The sequence below is a fragment of the Lepisosteus platostomus genome, chromosome 3 (assembly GCF_059453375.1).
Source record: "Lepisosteus platostomus isolate fLepPlt1 chromosome 3, fLepPlt1.hap1, whole genome shotgun sequence".
Classification (NCBI taxonomy): Eukaryota; Metazoa; Chordata; class Actinopteri; order Semionotiformes; family Lepisosteidae; genus Lepisosteus; species Lepisosteus platostomus.
This window is the reverse complement of record NC_142613.1, coordinates 32,078,706-32,099,950: the sequence shown is the minus strand read 5'-3', so window position 1 is coordinate 32,099,950 and position 21,245 is coordinate 32,078,706. Positions and strand designations below refer to the sequence as shown.

At 35.2% G+C, this 21,245-nt stretch overlaps 1 protein-coding gene across 3 annotated transcripts in view; it reads left to right on the top strand.

Annotated features, from left to right (window-relative positions):
* LOC148674742 (3',5'-cyclic-AMP phosphodiesterase 7B-like) overlaps positions 1-21,245 on the top strand; it is an 87,379-nt gene that overhangs the window by 52,989 nt on the left and 13,145 nt on the right. For 2 of the 3 annotated variants that reach the window (XM_088625265.1, XM_088625267.1), the window contains 7 exons: positions 10,524-10,607; positions 16,818-16,969; positions 17,519-17,582; positions 18,313-18,408; positions 19,893-19,993; positions 20,687-20,818; positions 20,937-21,028. In XM_088625265.1, coding sequence (XP_088481391.1) covers positions 10,524-10,607; positions 16,818-16,969; positions 17,519-17,582; positions 18,313-18,408; positions 19,893-19,993; positions 20,687-20,818; positions 20,937-21,028 — 721 coding nt within the window. The remainder of the gene's footprint in view (positions 1-10,523; positions 10,608-16,817; positions 16,970-17,518; positions 17,583-18,312; positions 18,409-19,892; positions 19,994-20,686; positions 20,819-20,936; positions 21,029-21,245) is intronic. The other variant, XM_088625268.1, reaches the window with a different exon arrangement.

Below are 21,245 nucleotides of genomic sequence, written 5' to 3'. Positions count from 1 at the left end.
ACTGTTATCCGAGAAGATCAGACACAAAGTAAGAGGGAGTGAACACAGCAGTGTTTATCCTCGGATGAACGAGGCCTCTTCAGTAGTTCTGTTTTCCATGACTTTCCCTCTTAGCAAATTCTTCTCTCCATGTTCTTTCATCACGTGTCTGTAGTGCAAGAAAGGTCTTTGTGTTTTGTTTATGGTTACCCATAATTTTATTAAAATTCTAAAAGATGATGTATATAAAATGTATAGATAAAATAGATTGTTTGGGGTAAAAGTAACTTTTACTGTTGCAATTACATTGCCTGGTTTTCCTAAATGCACACATGTACTGAAGTAACAGGAAAGTATTTAGACGTATTTTTCTCTACCACAAAACTTTTATACAAATAATTCTTGTAAATACTTGTAAAATATGGAAATAGTAAGCAGATTTAGATAAAATACCTTTGAGAAAATTCCATGCAGTGTATAATGGTTAGATAAGCAAAATATGGGTGAATATCTGCTGAAAATATGGGTATTGAAAATATCACATTTGGAATCATTTATGATGTACCACAGAAAAAAATACATTTTTCAGTGCACAGAAACTAATCTACTCATCCCTTTCAAACATCATCCTAACCATTTCAAAAGTGAAATGTGACAGATGTTATAGTAGGATTTGTACCAGAGATAAAATCAAAGGCCAAATACTGCATAGTTCAAGCCTGATTCTCAGATGGAGCACATTTCAGACCACAAGACTTTTTCTAAGAAGAAAAAGGTTACATACTGTAAATATCCTTGGTAATTACGTCTCTAATCACATATCATTTAACAATGTCGTTATGATTGTGAAAAAAAGGTAAATTCAAGCAGACAAATTCATAGACCTGGGCTATTTTAAAAAGCGGTTCCTCATTTGAGCAAATTCATCAGTTTTGCCATGAAAAATCTGAGTTCTGAGATTGTATTATCATTATGTGCTTTGTTTATATTGTTCATTTTTACTGCTTCTTTGTGAAAAAACATAATTGCAATATCTCTTTGTGTAACCTATATAACACAATTATAAAGAATGCTGAATAGAATTTCATAATATCTTACAATTTTAAGCAAAATGCAATCATATTATACATATATTTTTTTAATCATTGCAAACCTGCACTACTACTTAACAAAATCCACATCATTTTAAAGGATAAGCAATACTTCAGGTACTGATACTACTGCTATCCATCCATCCATTTTCTAACCGCTTTACCCATGAACAGGATCAAGTACTGGGTACAGGCTCTCAGGGAAGCTGGAGCATATCGTAATAAGCAATGGGCACATGGCAGGATACACCCTGGACAGGAAATCAGTCCATCACAGAGCATAAACACAGGCACACACTCACACTAGGACCAATTTTTCCAGAAACCAATTAACCTACCAGTATGTTTTTGGACTGTGTGAGAAAACCAATGCCAACACAGGGAGAATATACAAATTCCATGCAGCTAGCACCACAGGAAGTGGACCCAGGGCTTCACAGTGCTGTGAGGTAGCATTGCTAACCACTGTGCCACAATGCTGTACTGATATTACTGCTACCACTTTTAAAACTACTGTCGTACTACTTCTTCCTTATTATGAATAATAAAAGCATTACAAACATTAGCATGGCCATTATGATCACAGAATGACTAGAGCTTACTGCCTATGTTGTTGATGTCACTTTCTTATGCACTTACTGGCTACATGCATACAAGTGCCATGACAGTTAATCCCTGACAAAAGCACTGATTAGAGTGCATTTCTTATTCCCCAGATGTAGATTTTCTAGTATTTAAGCCTGACTGAAGCCACAACAAGCAACAGCTGTGAAAAAAAAAACAAAGCAAATTAAAATGTACTTTTATGTTTGCAAGTATTCCTAGATTTTCTGCTGGTTTTGAATTCCCCTGTTAATGGCATCAAAGCTATGCAAATAACTAAAGCCAGATTAGAGGATCGGTGAGCATTTTATTAAAAAATTCTTTACTTACTGGGAGGAAAAGATTCTTAACTCTCCAGGGAGACAAGATGAAAACAAGTTTGTTGCATTACTGTTTGACCCTGATGGTAAACTAGAGATTCTGTCTACGGTATGTTACAAATGAACAGAACTCCACAGGTACTATTCATTTTATTTTTGTAAATGCCTCTCTAGGATCTTATAAGTACTTTGATGAGGTGGATGTTTCAAAAAGACAGTCCTTTAATAAAATGTTACTATGGGATTGTTCATAATAGCATCTTATTTTGAGCATGTTAAAAGTGTACTTAGCAAGAGGGAGCTTAGTGAAATGTCATCCTTATTGAAATATTATAAGTCTAAAGATGCTGCAAAAATGTTTTTTTCACAATACTGAAAGAGAAAGAGAAGTTATGCTGAATGCAGACGTATTCATTTTTGCCTCCAAAGAAAGGCAGAAGATAATGACGTGACACGAACTGGAGATAGTAGACTATCGGGGTCAGTAGGAAAGGAGGGACAGGAAGAATCCATCTTCAGAAATCTGGCTTCAGGGTGACTTGAAATCCTGAAGCTGAACAAAACAATGCTGGGCAGATCAAAACCCTTGCAAGGATGCAAACACCTACAGAATATGAACAAAACTGACTTATCTGGTCTCCCAAACACTAAATCTAAATCTCTTGTATCGTCTGTCGTCTAATGCAAAGTGCATTTGCGCAGAAAAAGTTTCAAGCTGAGCTTTTTCGTATCATGAAAAATGTAATGTGAAGTAAAATGTTTAAGCTAAAGTGTAATGCCTCCGGTTTTCATTTCAATTCATGTTTCTATCAAGATCAATCTTTTTTTATGGAAAGATTGAATAAAAATTTCCCCTGTTGTTTTTGTTTATGTTGTTAGCATAAGTTTGGAATAGCTAAGGTGTACGTCTTTAAATGGTTATTCCAGGAACTGTCCTCAATCTATCAATAATACTCATTTTAAAAGACGCATTAAAGGCAGCTTACCACAGACAAAATAACAATGATGGAGCAAACATGAATGGGAAAGTCTCTAGCTAATCTGGAAAGGTCATTTGAACATTTGGATGCACTCATATTGCTTTATGATTGGACGGTATACAAGAGGTACTAGGGAAAAAATGAATTATGACCTCATTTAAATGTTTATCTACAGTCTGTGGTTAACACAAATATGCACTGAAATTACACTTTCACATCACTGAAGCCTAGGTTGAAATGTGGTAATTCTCATGAAATACGGATTGTTTCAACTCCATTACACACATACATAATCGCCAAAGTCCAGCATGTTTGTTTATATGACACTTTAAACATTGATTCACATGGTGAGAAGAGGTCCTTCCTACCACCTTGTAGCCTCATCTCATCCGATTTTGGAGTACTGGGTAATACTGGGATGGGAGAACTCTGAGCAATAATATGTTGCTACTGTAGAATGCTGGTGGAGTGGTGGTAGTGTGGCTAAGGATCTGCACCTGTGGCTGGAAGGTTGCCCATTCAAATCCTGTGGTTGGCAGAAGACTCCTACCCTGTTGGGCCCCTGAGCAAGGCCCTTCACCACTGTAGAATAGCTGACCCTGTACTCTGACCCCAAGCTTCTCTCCTTGTCTGTGTCTCATGGAGAGCAAGCTAGGGTATGTGAAAAGACTAATTCCTAATGCAAGAAATTGTATATGTCTAATAAAATGATCTTATCTTATCTCTTAATATGTGTAAGTGGACTAGTAGATGGCGCTCCCCCTCTGGACCTGAATTCCATACCCAGGCCTTAGCATGGTGACAGGAGACACTGTGCTGGGTGTGGTGTTGTCCTTCACATGGGACACTAAACTGATGTCATGGTTACTTTGTCATTGATGATCCCAGAGTGGTTAGTGGGTTACAACAACAGTATCAATACTTGCTGTTGTGAAAATTTTCATAGGTTCCCTAAAGCCCACAGTATTAAGCACCTTGATTTACTTGTTCACATGAATGACACCCAGCTGCCTTCCAGAAATGTTAGAGGGGAATTGAGGCTTTTCTTCTACACCAGGTCTAGCGATCCAGCTCTGCTTTAGCACTGTATTCTTTTATGAACTATTGGAAAATGCCCACAATACCACAAAATAATAATAAAATAAAATGCAACATATATTTAAAGTCCATTATATATACTGCATAATGAACGCCCAGAACTCAATACTTTTTTTGGAACCTCCCAGTCTCATTTCAAAAACTGAAAAATTGTGTGTAAGCACTGGGCAAACTGGTTATTGTATTCCATTGCCTTTGCAAACATACCTGTACCTTGACAAATTGGAAAAAGCAGCCAGCTGGCTCACAGTGTTGTTTTGGCCCTAGGTTGTGTAAAATCATTGTTTGTTTCATTCAGAATTGCATATTTCAAAATTTAAAATCTATTTTTCATGTTGTAATAGACCTGGGAGGCTGTTTCATAGGGGGCAAACAGAATACATTTTTCTTGCAATATTTATTGTAATGTTTTCTTAAACATAGTGCTTAAATAATCCATTCTAAAAAGTAATTATTTGAGAAGTCGGTACTTTTTGAATAATGGTTAGTATTGCTGCCTCACATTGCTGGGTCCCTGAGTGACCTGTGGTGCTACAGTAACTGTGTGAAGTTTGTATGTTTTCCCTGTGTTTCTGGAGGTCTCTTCCAGGTGCTCCAGTTTCCTCCCATAATAATAATAAACCTAATTGTATATAGCGCCTTTAAAGGTGGCTGCTCAAAGCGCCTTACAGAATGACAACAGCAAAAACAACAATTAAAAATAAACAGTAAAAAATACACAAAATAAACACAATGAGAATATGCAGTGGAGACAGTAGATGGTGGTATTAACAATAGTAGGAGTAGAGGGGAAAAGAATGGAACCAGTTAAGTAAAGGCTTTTCTAAGGAAGAAGGTTTTTTGTCTGGACTTGAAGGAGTTTAGAGAAGGTGACTCTCTGATATCCTTGGGGAGAGAGTTCCAGAGCTTGGGGGCATAGCAGGAGAAGGCCCTGTCACCCATACAATGTAGACGGGCTTGGGGGACAGTATGGAGACCAGAATTAGAGGAGCGAAGGTTGCGAGGTGGGGAGTAGGTTAATAATAGATTAGACATAGTTCAAAGACATACTGGTAGGTGAATTGGCCTTCCCACCCTGGTGTGTGTGAGCATGTTTGTGTTTGTGTGTGTGTCAGTGTGTGCCCTTCAATGGACTGACATTCCATTCAGGGTATATCACACTTGCACCCATTGCTTGGCAAGATATGATCCAGCTCCCCCGCAACCAGAGTTGGATGAAGCAATCAGAAAACAGAAAATACAACACATCAATGAAGCACAAATGTAAATCATGCAGCCATACAGCTCCTAATATGGCTCTATTGCATTAGTTGCACATTAAGTCTAATATAAAGGTGAAATAGTTGCTTCTGAGTTATGAGACATTTAACGGCATAGCTCTGTCCTCTATCTTAAAACAGGCTTTCTTCTAGACGTATATTTTTACTATGCTAAAAAGAACTTACAAAGTAGTGAAGCTCTTAAGTTCTGCTCAGCCCAAGGAAGCAAGTAACAGGTGTTAATTGTATGTAAAGCAAAGCTTTTCATTTTAAAGGGTAAATACTAAATTTGGGCAATTTGTACAGTACAAAAATGTAAATTTCAGAAAGAAGCCAATGTATAAAAATATAATATATTTTCATAATTGAATATTATTTTCAATTTTTTCTTGCATTCTTGTTCTACTGTTTTATTTGTTTAATATTTTGTTTTGTTTTTAGTTTTTCTGTTTTCTTGAACAATGTGCTGAAATCCTTCTAGAAAAGCTGTTGTTTCCTTTTCCTTTTAGAAATGTAAGCATGATTATTAATATGGTGACAATAGGGTAGACCTTTGCAAGCCACACTTCACAATTCACATGTTGAAGTTATTTACATTTAACCTGATCCAATAACAATTTCTCAAAAATCATTTTCTCCAAACAAAGAGAGTTCTGTACCTACAGTACAAAGTTTGAAATTAAAACAAAACACGGCAGGTGATCAATGAACATTGAAAAGGTGAAAAAAAGGCCCAAGTCAATGACTTTACTTAAAAACATTCCTCCAGGGAATACCTATTTGTTAATGCAGACATCAACCTTTGCAAGAAAAGAAAACCCTTATTTTCTTTTTTTGTTGTTGTTGTTTTTATCGCTTTATTTTGATTTAGCAAAATATATTTTATCAGCCAAAAGGTGTGTTGGAATAAAGTCAACAATTTAATGTTTCTTAGACGTGATATGTTTTTGTTTTTCTATACTATATTTATATATATATTATATTATTTATACTATATATATTCATATATTAAAGGTGTTGCGTAATAAAATTAAAATGTAAAAATAAAAGAGTTGAAGTGGATGAAAATACTACTCACTATAATAGTCAAAAATTATATGAACTTCTATATGTGTATCTATTAATTGTGCTGGTATAGTTGAGAGCTTCCATTAGTAGCTCCAACTCTATGTACACTAAAGTGTGACAGTTTCCTCATGAGTCCAGGATCTGATGATTCTTTTTAAAAAATCCGATCTCAGTGGCTTAATTAAACACTCAGCTGAAATTATGTTTTTCATTCTTCATGCTACTTAAAACTAATTTAAAATTTCCAATTTTGCAATACATTAATTATGAGATTTCATTAAGCAAATTAGGGATGGATTAGATCACCAAAAGCTTAGTTAAAATGAAACCCAGCACCATGAGTTGGATAAAATCAACATCTCAGCACACCTGTCTGAAAGCTACTACAATATATAACTGCAAGTTATTAGTGTTTAACTGAATGATATATGGAAAGAAAAAGAATGAAATACAAATTAAAAAGCAAATTCAAACCTAAGAGAAGGATTTCTTCTCTATTAAAAACAGACAAGTGTGAAAATGATTAAGTTTAAAAACATATTTTAACGGAAATTTTATAAGCTTGCATTTTTGCTATCGTGGTATAAAATATTCATACATACAATTTATCTTTTACAAATTTCGCAATGTGGAATAAAGTTAATATATTATGAAGTAAAATAACTCTTTTCAAGAAAAAGAAGTTCATAAGATTGTAAGATGTAATTGGAAAATCTCTGACGTCAAACCAGAGAAATACTTTCAAATTTCACTTGTTTCACTTTTGTAGAATATGTATATAATACACCATTATTGACACATCAAGCATAATTAGAACATTATACCAAATGCAGAGAACAAAGTTAACAATAAAGAAGAATACACCTTGATGTAGCAAAAAGAATATCTTTTACGAGACAGTATTCTTTAAAAAATGAAAATATTGTATAATTCAAATATGGTAATAAAACTATTTTAATAGGCGTAATGTGCTTTTCTATTCTTGAAGACAGATTATACCCATATTTAATTCTCTCCAGTTATTAGCAATAGTTTTCAGGTGAGCAGTAGTTGATGAGTATATGAGGGGTTTGCTTACCTAAAACAGTCATTAGATTAGACAATTAGAACAGTCTGTTTTTCTCTCCTCAGAAGGCATTTGTGCTGGATTGTTCCTGGAGCACCCTCTACTGGAACTACTGTATCCTCTCAGCACACCTGCATTATAACAAAAGTTAAAATGACTACTCGGATCATACTTGCATTTGGGGATAATGACAATAACATACATCACACATAAAGTAAAAGAAAATTGATTGAAATAATGTAATTCCCCATATAATTTTGTATATCCTTCCCAAACAGTTTATTGGGTCATATCAAATGTCTACTGCAGTAGAAAACTTCACAAAAAGGTTAGAAAACTGGCTTTCCTGAAAACCTTTAACATAGACACAAATGTTTTACGAGTTAAAACAAGACTTTCTTACTACCCTGCTATTTGCAATTTTGCAAAGCCAGAACCAAGGAGAAAAATCTTCAGGAAAAGTCCAGGACTTCTCAGTTTTTCAGACACACACATCAGGGCAGTTTAGAGGACAACAGAAGATTAGTTGAAGGGGGGGGGGGGGGGGGGGGGCTTAATTAAATTCAACTAAAATTACATTGTCTGTGTCTTAATCTTTCTAAGCACTTTATTTGCAGAAATTTGGGTGTAATTCTGTGTCCACCTTTAAAATGTCACAACTTTCTTTTAAAAAAACAGATGAATTTGGAGTTCTCTGAAATACATTTTGGACCACAAGCATATTCCATAAGTGGATTTTTACTCTTGAAAGTTATGTATTTATTATTATTTTTATTTTTATTTTTAAAAGCCCCTTGAGGAAAATGTGGAGCGTGTCTTCAAAGTACAAACTTGATTAAACTGTTTTTCTTTTTCATTTCCATGAAAAACTAGTGAACTATTAGTACACTTTGTGCCACAGGCACAAGAGCACAAAAGCAATGAAGAAATTAAAAATAACAGCACCAGTGTGGGAATCAGCCATATGACAGTGCTCTAGGGATCAAGAGCTCAGTATTTATTTTGTCTCTCTTTAAATGCTGTATTAGTTTAAATTCCAGGAAGAATTCTTCATTTAGAATTTCTAACCAGAAAATAAGAAATATGAGACAAAACAAAATGGATCTGCCTTTAAATGATTTTTTATAGTTGTACCATTGCACTTTTTTATACTGTTTTACTGTAGCACAATTCTAGCAGAAAAAAGAACTCCCGTTAAAAGTATAAATGGAATATGAGGCATTATTCAAATAGGGCTTTAGTAATTATTAAACTTCTTGCAGCCATTTAGCATGCTCTGTCCTGCAGAGCAGCTGGTCCTAACAATTAGTTGTGCACGCTAGTATGCTCTCAAGTACTGCTTTCAAAGTTGGTAATTGTTTCTTCTTGTTTGTGTGACAGATATGATTAATAATGGGAAAGACAATACACCTGTGACTATATACTGTAGGTCAATTCATTCTATTTTATGTTAGTAACATATTAGAATACTGTATTTTAATTTTGGCCATTTGAAAGGGCTTATGACAAACAAAAAATAATTTAAGTCAATTAATAAAATTCAAATTTAAATGTTGAGTTTACAAGGAAGACTTCAATCTATATATATAACAGTATTTGATTATGTTTAAAAATAGATATTTACTTCATAAAGTAAGAAACAAATGTGAAAAAGTGTTTCAAAACACTTTGTTTTCAAACAGTCACTGTTTTGACTACACTAACCCCAAAGACCGCCACTGTTTGGTACTGAGCAAAGCTGTACAAAATGAATACATACAAATACTAGTCAAATACTAGTACATACAAATACTAGTTACCACTGTTGACACAGAAGCACACTTTTCACTTACCGTAGCTTTCTATGGTGTTCTTTTCATTGTCTTTTTGACTTTTGTAGGTTTATTCAAGAATGTTGTGTTCTGTTTAGTGTCTTATAAAGACTCACTTCCTTTCAACTCCTGATTGGCATTATCCCCAACTACTGCCAACTACTCATGGGTTTCAAGACAATTTCAAGAATATCAAATCATCCACATATCACATTAGTATATTACCAAAAAGCACCAAAACTCATTTACTTAAATCAGTCATTCTGACTTAATAATAATGCAAGATCTGTTAAACATGATTTCTGTGTTGAACGTTTTGAGGAAGATCATAATAAACACTAAATATCCCAGTTGTTGTGAAGTTAACCTCTGTTTGTTTCTTTAAATATATTCTTTTTAAAAGCTAACTGAGTTATTACATTTCATGTAATTCCTAAAGATCCATACAGATACTTATTTGATTATATTAGATCAGAAAACTACGAAGAACAACACTGTCAACAATTACTAATCAATGTTTATGTTGTTGTTGTTATTAAAGCAGTAGTGAAATTTCTAGCTTTTAATGAAGGTGGAATGGGGAAATATGGGCAAATTTCAGAAGACAGCGACAATGCAAAACCCAGTTAGATATACAGTTCTGTATATAGGTTAAATAATAAGACAGCTATATACGGTATAGTTTATATTCATGTTCATTTGTCTTAACAAGGGGATTCTGGGGTTCCAGATAAACCAACATCTTGAATTTAGGCGTAGGGATTTAGAATTATGTGGTATACAGTACCTACTGTACATCCTCACACTCCCCCCACCACCACAGCTCATGCTCATTAAGGCACACCACTGCGTTAATGAGGGCTGGCCTGCTTTATCTACTTGCCAGCTCTGCTTATCAAGCAGGTTCTGTTTCCGTGTGTTACAGATATATCATCCAGCCTAACATCCTTCCAGGAAATTGCTCCCCCATGAAGCTCAGAGTTGTCTCTTCTGAGGTTTCTTAGCTTTCTAACACAAAACAACGCCGTATATCCTTTGTGTTTCTGACTGCTTGACAGCCTCTGGTGGAAAACTGGCAGCTGCTCAAATAACTCTGATTGGGAGTCAAAGGCGAACAGGAAGTCAGTGCACCTAATATACAATAATAAAGCATAATTCTTCCATTAGTAGCCATGGACATACAGTAGATTTCAGCTATACAATGGGCAAGGGTTTGACCTTTATCTCTACCTCTTTGTTTTCTTTCAGGAGATGGAAGAGTAAGAGGGCCAACCGGGGTACTCTCCGAGCGTAGAGGGTCGTTCCCATTCATAGATTTCCGATTGTTGAACAGTAAGTTCAGTCCAACTTGAGTGCAATACCATTCAAAACAATACCTTGTGGTATCATCAACTATTCTTCAAGTCAAGACATCCCAGATTAACTATCTGCAATGAGTCAGTGATGACTGATTGCCACAGGCTATATAAATGTATCCAGGAAGGAAGCAATACTAACAAACTACAATGTGCAAATGTTGCTTATTGTGTGTTGCTTTTAAAATCACACAAGTGAAGGCCTGACTGTCAGCTGAACCATTCTGCTGGCCCAACTGCTGATAGAAAACTGGATTTGACTTCCAAGAACCCGGAACATCTCTGGGAACCTCTGTCTGAAAGACCTTAAGCAGGAGCAACGTTTACCACCCAGGTCCATTACACAGTATTTCTCCAATCAATTCTTAATGCATCTGTACCTTAACATTATGAGGTGGTAAATATAATAATAATAATAATAATAATACATTATTATTACTTACACTTATATAGAACTTTTCTGGACACTTCACTCAAAGCACTTTACAGGTAATGAGGACTCCACTCCACCACAACCAATGTGTAACGTGATGCAATAGTGCGCCAGTACACTCACCACACATCAGCTATCAGTGGGGAGGAGAACAGAGTACTGAAGCCAATTCAAAGATGGGAATTATTAGGAGGTCATGATTGGTAAAGGCCAATGGGAAATTCGGCCAGGATGCAGGGGTCACACCTCTTTTCGAGAAACACTTTGAGATTTTTAATGTCTCATTCGAATGACGGCGTATTTTTACAGTACAGTGTCCCCTTCACTATACTGGGGCATTAGGACCCACATAGACCAAAGGGTGAGCGCCCCCTGCTGGCTCCATTAACACCTCCTCCAGCACCATCCTTTGTTTTTCACAGTAGGTCTCCAAACCAGGTACTGACCAGGCTCACACTTGCTTAGCTTCAGTGGGTTGCCAGCTGTGAGTTGCAGGGTGACATGGCTGCTGGCTATCTATAATATATATATAATATACTAAATATTATGTTTCCAGGACTTTTTGGTCCTGTGTTGCTCTACTGTGTAAACAAAACTTAGAAATAACAAGGAAAGGAAATAAACCCATGACTTTCAACCTAAACAGTTATGATCCTAATATGTAAAGGTTCCAGTAAAAAAATCACTTTTCATCCTTTTTTGTTTGTTTGTTTGATTGCTGGTAGCTTTCTATCCCACACTTCATCTCATTAAGTCTCTTCCTGAAGGATCCCAGGGAGCGGACTTCAGTAAAATTCTGTGAACTTTTCAGTATTTTCTTTTTGTGAGTTGCAATCAAAACTGAACACTATGTGGACGTTATGAACTGAAGTTTGGGGAGGATAACAACAAGTCAATCTCGCACACCTGCGCCTTATCCCCATCACCACCAAATTATCAAGAGAAACTAAACTTACAGTAAATGCCTCACTTCTCATCCAGCTCAAGCATCTCTCCTTTGCTCATCTCCACCTTGCAGTTATCCCTTGGTGCACTCAGTCTGAATGGGGTTCGAGCCCCTTTGTCCTATGACCAGAAGGCTATCAGTTAACCCAATGGGTTAAGCCAAACTTTTCTCACCAAGCATTCTAAGCATTCACAAAAATGTAAATCCTTGAATGTGGTTGTCCCTAGGCACATGAACATAAACTCTCAGATTCTTTGTAAAGATTATTAACTTTATATTGGGTTCACAAAAAAAAAATAAAACTGTGTTCATGGGAAGGCTGAAAATGAGTGCAGAATTTTCAGAGAACACTCAAATGGAAGAATTGGACATATATTCAATACAGACATTATGAAGCACTCATATGCACAATGTTTCAAGGCTTCAGGATTTATTTCCTAACTATATTATTGTTCATATTCCCTGGGATCCTTGAATTAATAAGCTACTTGCAACAACACAAGTAAGAGAGGTCAAATGGTCTCTCATTTGTAGCCTTTCCTATTAGGCGTACGTGACTTGCAGAAACAAAACTCCAACATAGTATAAAAGCTCTGAACACACTGAATGCTAAGCTCTGGCATAGATATTAGGACTATTCAGATCATTGTCAGTGCCTTATAAATCAGAATCTGAGCAACAGAGTTTAATTTAATCAGTTAAAGTCTATTTAATCACAGGTGGGTTAGCTGAGATAGAACTTGATATCAAAAAGTAAACTCGTTGACAAATGTGTCTTTATCAGAATTTACCAAACATTAAAATGAAGTTTTAAAAATGTTTATAAACTAAAAAAAGGTTTGGTAATGAACAATTAATTCACTTATTTATGATCACATTCAGGAATATTTTTTAAATGTTTTCTCATAATTTACCTTCCTGGGAGAGTAAACAGCCAGCAAGTCCTAAAGATTAAGGCTCAAGGAAAAAACAACAAATTACATATGAACCCATGGATGAGAAATTCTTGTATGTTCACTCTGCTCTCACTGATTATGTTTTTATCAGTCCTAGAAAGACTACACTATTCAGGAGCTCACTTGGTAGTGTAATATACTAACTGGATGATTAACGACTCTTGACAGCAGTTTCTTGGCATACTTGAGAAATTCATGACACAGAGGTACAGGAAATTTAAATTCCCTGTATTTACAGTACATACTGTACTAGTTACTTTGTTTATAGGAGCTCAGCTAGGGTATTCATTACATGCTTACAAGTAGTTGCACCATAATTATGTAACTGATATGGTAATTACAATGTGAATGTAAATTTAAACAAATTTCAGTTTGTTTTTAATAATATCACCCCTGGGTAAAGGAATTGATTGCATCAATAAATATCTTTAGATACTAACAGAGGCACACTTAAAAGTTTTAAGCTGCATTAAGAAAATGTTGATGTTAATGTTAAAACTTAACATTAAAGTTAAGCTAACATGTTATACAGTATACAGTACCTGATGTGCAATTAGTCTGTCGAATAGAGTGTTTGATTCTTTCTGTTTCATAAATAACTATAATGCATGTACTAATAATTAGGTGTAGGAAATGCAGTTCATTCTCTTTAGTACTTGCTCTTAGTTTCTTTGTTCCTTCCTTGCATGATATAAAATTGTGCCCACTGGGCACTGGACAACATTATTAAGTGTTTATAAAACAAGCTATTTACAGTATAAACAATTTAGAGAACAGATGGTGAAATGTTTGGACATTGAATGGAAAGAAATGACACTGTAAATTCTACAAATGCATGACCCCCAGATAAGCAAGATTCTTATCTTTAAAAAAATATTTGTTGATCTTCTTAAATTTTAAGTTAGCCTACAAAGAAAACATGGCAATCTATTAATTATTTAGGGGGATTTTGCTCTTGATATTGTTTGTTTAGTAGTTTAAGCATCACCATATTGTACTGGAGTTTCTTATTCAATAAGAATATTTTCTTTTTCTTTTAAGAATTTTATTTTAATATAGCCTGCTTTACAAACCCCCACAAAAACCCTTTTAAATAGAAACACTGTGCACAATTTTAATTTCCATTTAAGTTTTACATAAGTAGTCTCACAATATACCGTATATGATTATTATTTGTTTAGTCTGGGAAGTGTTTGCTTTTCAACTGCATATCTTTTCCACATTAATCTGTCTGACGCTTCAATGCAGAGCTGTAAAAATTAAACTTTGGCTACTGATAGAATTGCGCAAATTGATGGTCAATTTACATATAGTATAAAGTATCTCTAGTCCTCACATGACACAGCAACAAAATATAACTCATATTGCAATAAAATTAGTCTGACAAATTCAATTGCCTCATCAGGTAATTGACAGTGACAGTCCTACATGTCACATTGTTTAGAGCTAGACAACATGACATGTAGGACTTCCAATCCTTACGAAGTGCTGGAGTTTCTGAGAATACTCTGCTTAGCTAAAAGGAGAGTTTAATTTCTGGGCTTGGTCCATCTGACGGTACTGATGCTATGACTAATTTTAAAAAGTTCAAGGAGTGAGAGAACTTTTTACAGTACAGTGAAGAAGAGCTTTCCTTTTTGTGTCAAGCTGGTGTGATGAGGTTTGACAGAATGAGATGGATGCAGATTTGTTAGACTCTAACAGCCTCTGCTATTTAGTTGTGCCTCTTCACTCTAAATGTCATGAAGGATCTCCAAAGTCTTCACTATGTTATAGAAAGAGAAAGGGGCTAGAAAAGAAGAAAAGTGGCTAGATTGCCTTTTCTCCTTTCTAACCTTTCTTATGTTCTTTAGAAAGTACAAACTTACAATAACAATCATATCAATACTTGATTCCATGCTGAAAAGAAGAGAAAAGGAATAAGACACAACATTGTGTCTGTGGACCATTCTTCAGGTGTTGTAGTGTCTCTTTTCTTTTCAACATGGAATAAACTTTTACCTGTTCTTTTGTAGCCTACAGGTGCTTCTTAATACTTGATTGATTCACAAGTTTCCCTATACTTACCGTATACGTTATATAGATGTTGAGTTTACCTCTTTTACATTTTAAGCTAAGTTTTTAAGTCGTCCATAAATTAATAGCTTAAAACTCACCAAAATACTAGGCCTTAATAAATTCTCTCTGCAGTCTCTCTGATTGGCAATAGTGTTATAGCTGGGCTAAATATTCTGGTGTGCAATTAGTCTTTTAAATCTGTTGTCTGGTGTATAATTTCACAAAGTTTACCAACCAATCTGTAGTGATCTGCTTATCTCATATTAAGGTACCATATGATATCAGTTTCTTAAAAGTAGCCAAAATAACAAGAACAACACATCCAAGAGAGGAAAAGTTCTAAATGTTTCTAAACACAATAACTATTTCCTATTATTTCATGAATTTTTTTAAATATAAACTTTCTTTCATTTCTTTGTTTAATGAAAGCAAGTTAAGCAAGTTCTTTTGGTTAAAAATTATCTGTGAAGCTCTTTCTCCCCTTCTGTGAAAATTAATTTAAAAATGAAAATATTAAAGGTTCTCTTGTACTTAACATGCTACACAAACCTTTATAGTTTACTAACCAAATGAATCAATGATTTCATCTAAGAGAAAAAGCACCGCTTTTGAGCTTCTGGATCATAATTAGTTGAGAGTGAATCAAAAGAAAAGGGTGGTCAATTCAATGGTTCAGTGATTTTTGCACTGAAAGGTGAAAGTAAGACCATTGGTCATTTGTATTTGTATTGTGTAACAGACATACATTAACACCAGGTTAAAGGTGAATTATCCATTTCACCCTCCTGTGAGCTTTGTGTTTTCCAGAGCTGACACTGGCTGCTGAAAATCCCTTTTTATCTTTCACTGGCATAATAATAGTCTTGGTATGCCATTTGTTTTGGAGGCCTTGTTGAAAACTTATCTATAAATACTTCCACTGTGTTCGATTAGAGGATTCTTTTAAGTGGTTCCTTTTAACTGTGACTCTTATTGTGCTGAAGATATACAGTAGGTACATTTACTTTTTGTATTACTTTTGCACTAAGCACAAGGGTAAGTTAAAAGTCAGTTTTAGCTTTAGAAAATGTAATGGTATTGAATTTATTACAGAGTTTAACAGTAAGGAAATACCATGTGTTCAATTACACCGGTTTGTTTTTTTGCGTTTAGGGGGTTGATAAGATCTAACACATTCAGTAATAACTTATAAAGTTGTAAGACTTGATAATTCAGACATTTTTACACTTTAGTGTCACATACAGTGTTTGCATGCAGAAAAGCTCATTTTTTTTATGAAACAAAAAGCCAATTTGAGAATTATGTGTGTATGAGAGAGAGGTACTGGTATACATTCCCCTGTTACAGTGGTCAAAGGACACATATGTGACCACTCCAGAGTAAAAGTAAAATCTTAAGGAAAACATAAGGAGCTGCTTGAAGCTAAACACATGATGATTTTTCTAGAAAATGGCTTTTTTCCTGCTAAATACTGTAGGTTTACCTCAGCTGACTCATTCCTATGGTTGTTGAAAATGCTTCATGTGTTTAGCTTCAAGCAGCTCCTTTTCTTTTGATTATATGGGTTTTTTGGGTTCTGAAATGTGTTATACACTTTTCTAAGAACCAACATCTCGTGCATCATCCGGCAATGAAATATACAATGTACTAAGGATTCTTTAAACTCTGAACTGAATTAAATCAAAGAAAGACAAATATTATTTACAAGATGTGGCTTTACTTACTGATTTGAAAAGTAGCACATTATAATAAATATCCATCCATTTAATATGTGTTCCATTATGTTTCTTGCAGCTACAGCACACTCAGGTGAAATTGGCACAAAGAAAAAAGTGAAAAGACTCTTGAGTTTTCAGAGATATTTTCATGCTTCCAGACTGTTGCGTGGAATTATACCACAGACTTCTCTGCATCTTTTGGACGAAGACTATCTGGGACAAGCCGCGGTGAGCAAGCGCTTAATGCTTGTGTGATTGTGAAGCTTAACTCTTCTGCAATTGAAAGATTTATCTACTTTGTTTGGGGGATTTTGTAGAACATTAGTTACATAACCTTAGCTACATAATACAGGAACTTATTATCAGACATCTCACTTAGGAAATTGCTGTAAAAACCTAGTAACGGTAAATCTTGTTTTATTTTTGCCCTATATGAAATTTAATGTTAAAAACTGTTACTTCTCTGAAAAAGCACTTTCAGTATACTAAAAATTTTATATTCAGTGTTATTTTTAATAAAAAACAAGAACGCTCTTGCATTTTAACAAAGCTAAGGTTAATGAATCCATTAATGATTTGCAATGTTACATCTACATACATATTATGTTGATATTGCAAGAATGATGTATTATTTATTTTCTTTGCAGTTAGTATGAGCATCATAATTTGTGCTCATTACAAAAAGTATTTCTTAAGGGTAACGTCCTAATTTTTAGATTTTTAGATAATTTTAAAATAGATTTCTAAAATCTACACCTGCTTTTTTGTTCCCTCCAGCACATGTTGTCAAAAGTTGGAACATGGAATTTCGACATTTTCCTGTTTGATCGACTTACCAATGGTAAAGAAAATCACTGCATGAATAAGTTAGTGAGAGGCTTGGATCCTTTGATTTACCAAAGAAATCAATGAAGATCAGGGTTCAGTAATGTTGAAGATGTCACGTTAGAGTATGAAAATGAAGCTGCATTTGTTTTATTTGTAAAAAAAAAAGCTTTAAAACAGACAGGGAAGAACTAGAAAACATTTAGCAATGCAAAGGAAAAAATGTCAATAAACAACCATGAAGCTATAAAACAGAAGACGATTCATTGGAATAAAATGTCATATATTAAGAATAAGGCACAACTAATGATAAACTACAGTATAACTGGAAAGATTTTCATAATACTTCTTTCAATAGTTAATTCGATGCATCAAAGTGAATATTATTTAAAACTAACTTGGACCAAAGAATTCTGTGTAAACATTCGGTTTGTCATTTCACTTTAGATTTATGAAACATGTATTGTAATCAAAATATCACTGATGTGTACTTATCCTATTAAAGATCAATTGTCAAGCGATTGTATATCTTTAACGTAAACACATCTGTTGTAGAATGGACATTAATTATGTGTCCCTTATGTGTTCTATAATTAGCCAGTAGCTTCTCACTATTTTCTTTTTTTATCTGTTTTGATACCTAGAGGCTTCACTGTTTATGTCTGTATGCTGGTACTTTTAATTCACTATAATAAATTCAACAGGAGATTATGTATTAAATTATCTGGAACCTATTATCTTTGCAGGTAACAGTTTGGTAACACTTTTGTGCCACCTCTTCAACAGCCATGGACTTATCCATCATTTTCAACTAGATATGGTCAAACTGTACAGGTTTTTAGGTATGTGGTCAACTTATAAAATATCGCTCTTTAAAAATGTAAGGGTAATATGGTACTTCAATACAGGTATCAGGTATCTGTCTTTAAGATTTATTAGAAAAAGATCATTGTCCTTGTGTCAGTTATGAAGACAGTTGCAAAAGGCTCCAATTATTGAAGTTTGAACGTTCCTGATAAATTCATGTGATTGAGTTTATATTTCAATTTGTTCAATTGATTAATACTGTACATGTCTTTACAATGTTATAACCAAATTGTAGTCTGCCACACACACACTTTGGCTAGTAAGGTGGTGTTTTTAGATAACTGGAGTGTTTTGGAGAGGGACAGATACTGTATGTCTCTTCTAGTGAACTAAAAACATGAATCTAAGAGACGGGAGCGAAGCCAGATTGCCACCCCCCCCCCCCCCCCAAAAAAAAAGATGGATAAAACTCTGAGATGACCCTGCTTGTACAGCTTGTTTGCTGTAAATTATGAAAATGTATTAAATACACAATTTTAGCACTACATAACCTAAGAAAGTGTCCTTAGACATGGCCCTCCGGCAGCCCTGCCACTTCATGATGTAGTTCATTTATTCCAACATTGATATCCATTACTAAGTCATTTGTTCCACAAGTTGTTTCTCATCTGTAGTAGATAACTTTAGAATACACAGCTAGCCCTACAGCCTTGTTTCATATTTAGCAGTTTACACACATTCTGTGTCCTAGTACTGATTGTGATAATCCTGTGTTCTAAATGTGGGAAAAAAACACTTTCTATGCCCTCTCAGCTAGTGGCCTCACAAAAATCAATGCTTTCTTTGTCATAATATGCATTTTACAGCATTTTAGGTTACACTTAAACAAAGTCATCAAACCCACTATCAACAATTTCATTACAGAAAGAATTATTCCACTGGGAATTGATTACTGGGAAGAATCAGTTCAAAACAATCAGAAAACATGAGCTGATGTATAAAAAATATTGTTACTGTGCAGTTTCCAAATTGTCCGTTTTTACATTTCATAAACTGTATTAACTGCACATGAGCTAAATGTATAAGCTTTAAAGATGTATCTCAAAAGAGAATGCTTCAGTGATGCTCAGAGCTATTTAACAGTTGTTATCAAGAATGGCATAACTTTTAAAGTATAGCTAATTTCACATGACATCTCTCTTCCATTGACCTTCAAGAGAAAAAGGGAGTTCAGACTGAAAAGAGCGTCAGCAGCAGATGACTAATTTGTATCAATGCCTGATTACCCTTCACTTCACCAGTCAGGTCACAATCGATGCAGAATACAAAACAGGACACCCTGTCAACCATAAATATGAATTCTTTGATCGTTATAAGTCAAGCTTCTGACTGGTAAAGGAGCTAGGAGCTTTGCATTCGGAGAAGCCTTTTGTGTCTAACATTTTGACATTCATTTGGATAATTTATATCTCCGTGCAGATCAACAATGCTTATAGCCTTTTTTCTTATTTCTGAGTAGTGATGGTGCAGGAAGATTACCATAGCCAAAATCCGTACCACAATGCCGTTCACGCGGCCGATGTCACTCAAGCCATGCATTGCTATCTAAAGGAGCCCAAGGTAAGAATGTCAGCAGTTCCTCCAAAGGCTAAAAGTTAGCATGGTGACAAGAGGGATCCCTTTTTGTTGCCTGCCTGTCTGACTGATGGCTTAAATAGCTGACCTTGACTTAGAACCTGACAGTTGCAGACCTGTCTACCACTCTTAGATGTGTTTACAGCCTCAGACTGTGGAAAATAATTTACAAGGTGCCTTCTGGTTGCCTATTAAACATAAAAGGGTGGGGGGCAGCCCTTCATTTTGAGGTAAACTGATTCCCACTGATGCAAGCTTCAAATGAGCCAGAGGAATGGTATGTTCTCCTGTAGTTTCCTGTATTCCAAGCCAGTGATATACATTTAATTTGGTTTGAGAAGGAATCAGTCGCTGCTTTAAGCAAAGACCAGTTAATCCGTACAGTACAAGCAACAGATATAGATTAGGAACTACAGTATGTACTGTTTTTAAAATTTAACTTTACTCCAATATTTTTTCCCTAACATGGTCGGAGAGAAAAGGTTGCTAAAGCACATACTATCCTACGTGATTTCGTTCTACCTGTCCTGCAAAACTGTAGCCTATACTGTGGCATTGACCTAGTAAGGGCAGCAAGATTTACTGCTCTGAGTTCAGAGGTTCAGCAAGATTTGCTAAAGTGTAGGATCAAGAGAATAAAGACTGGTGACACAGCATCATCTCACACATGTGTTCAAGCTTTCTAGGTATCTTACTCCCTTGGATATCTTTCTGGGGCTGATGGCAGCTGCTGCTCATGATGTAGATCATCCAGGAGTAAATCAGCCATTTCTGATCAAAACCAAACATCACCTTGCTAGTTTGTACCAGGTACGTATGGCATTTGCAAGCGGCCCCTAATTTAGTCTGGTAAGTTATTAGTGTGTCTTGGTTAACATTTGATAGAACTTACAGAAGAAGAAGATTCTTGCTGTGTTTTGCCTTTCAGAATGTGTCTGTTTTGGAGAACCATCACTGGAGGTCCACAGTGGGTATGCTCAGAGAGTCAGGGCTCCTTTCCCACTTGCCAATGGAGACGACGTGAGTACTGTTCATGACAATCTCTTTGACACTCTTTCTAGCATGAAATCAATGATTATACTTCAATGTTTAATGGAAATCTAGCAGCTGCAAAAGGGCGCTTGTGTTTCAATGCTATCGACAGAACTCTGGGACAGTAGCCAGCTCCATACTTCTGTATAGACTGGCTGTTTTCCAAAAGCCAGCAAAACAAACACAAACCTCTCAGAATACAAGG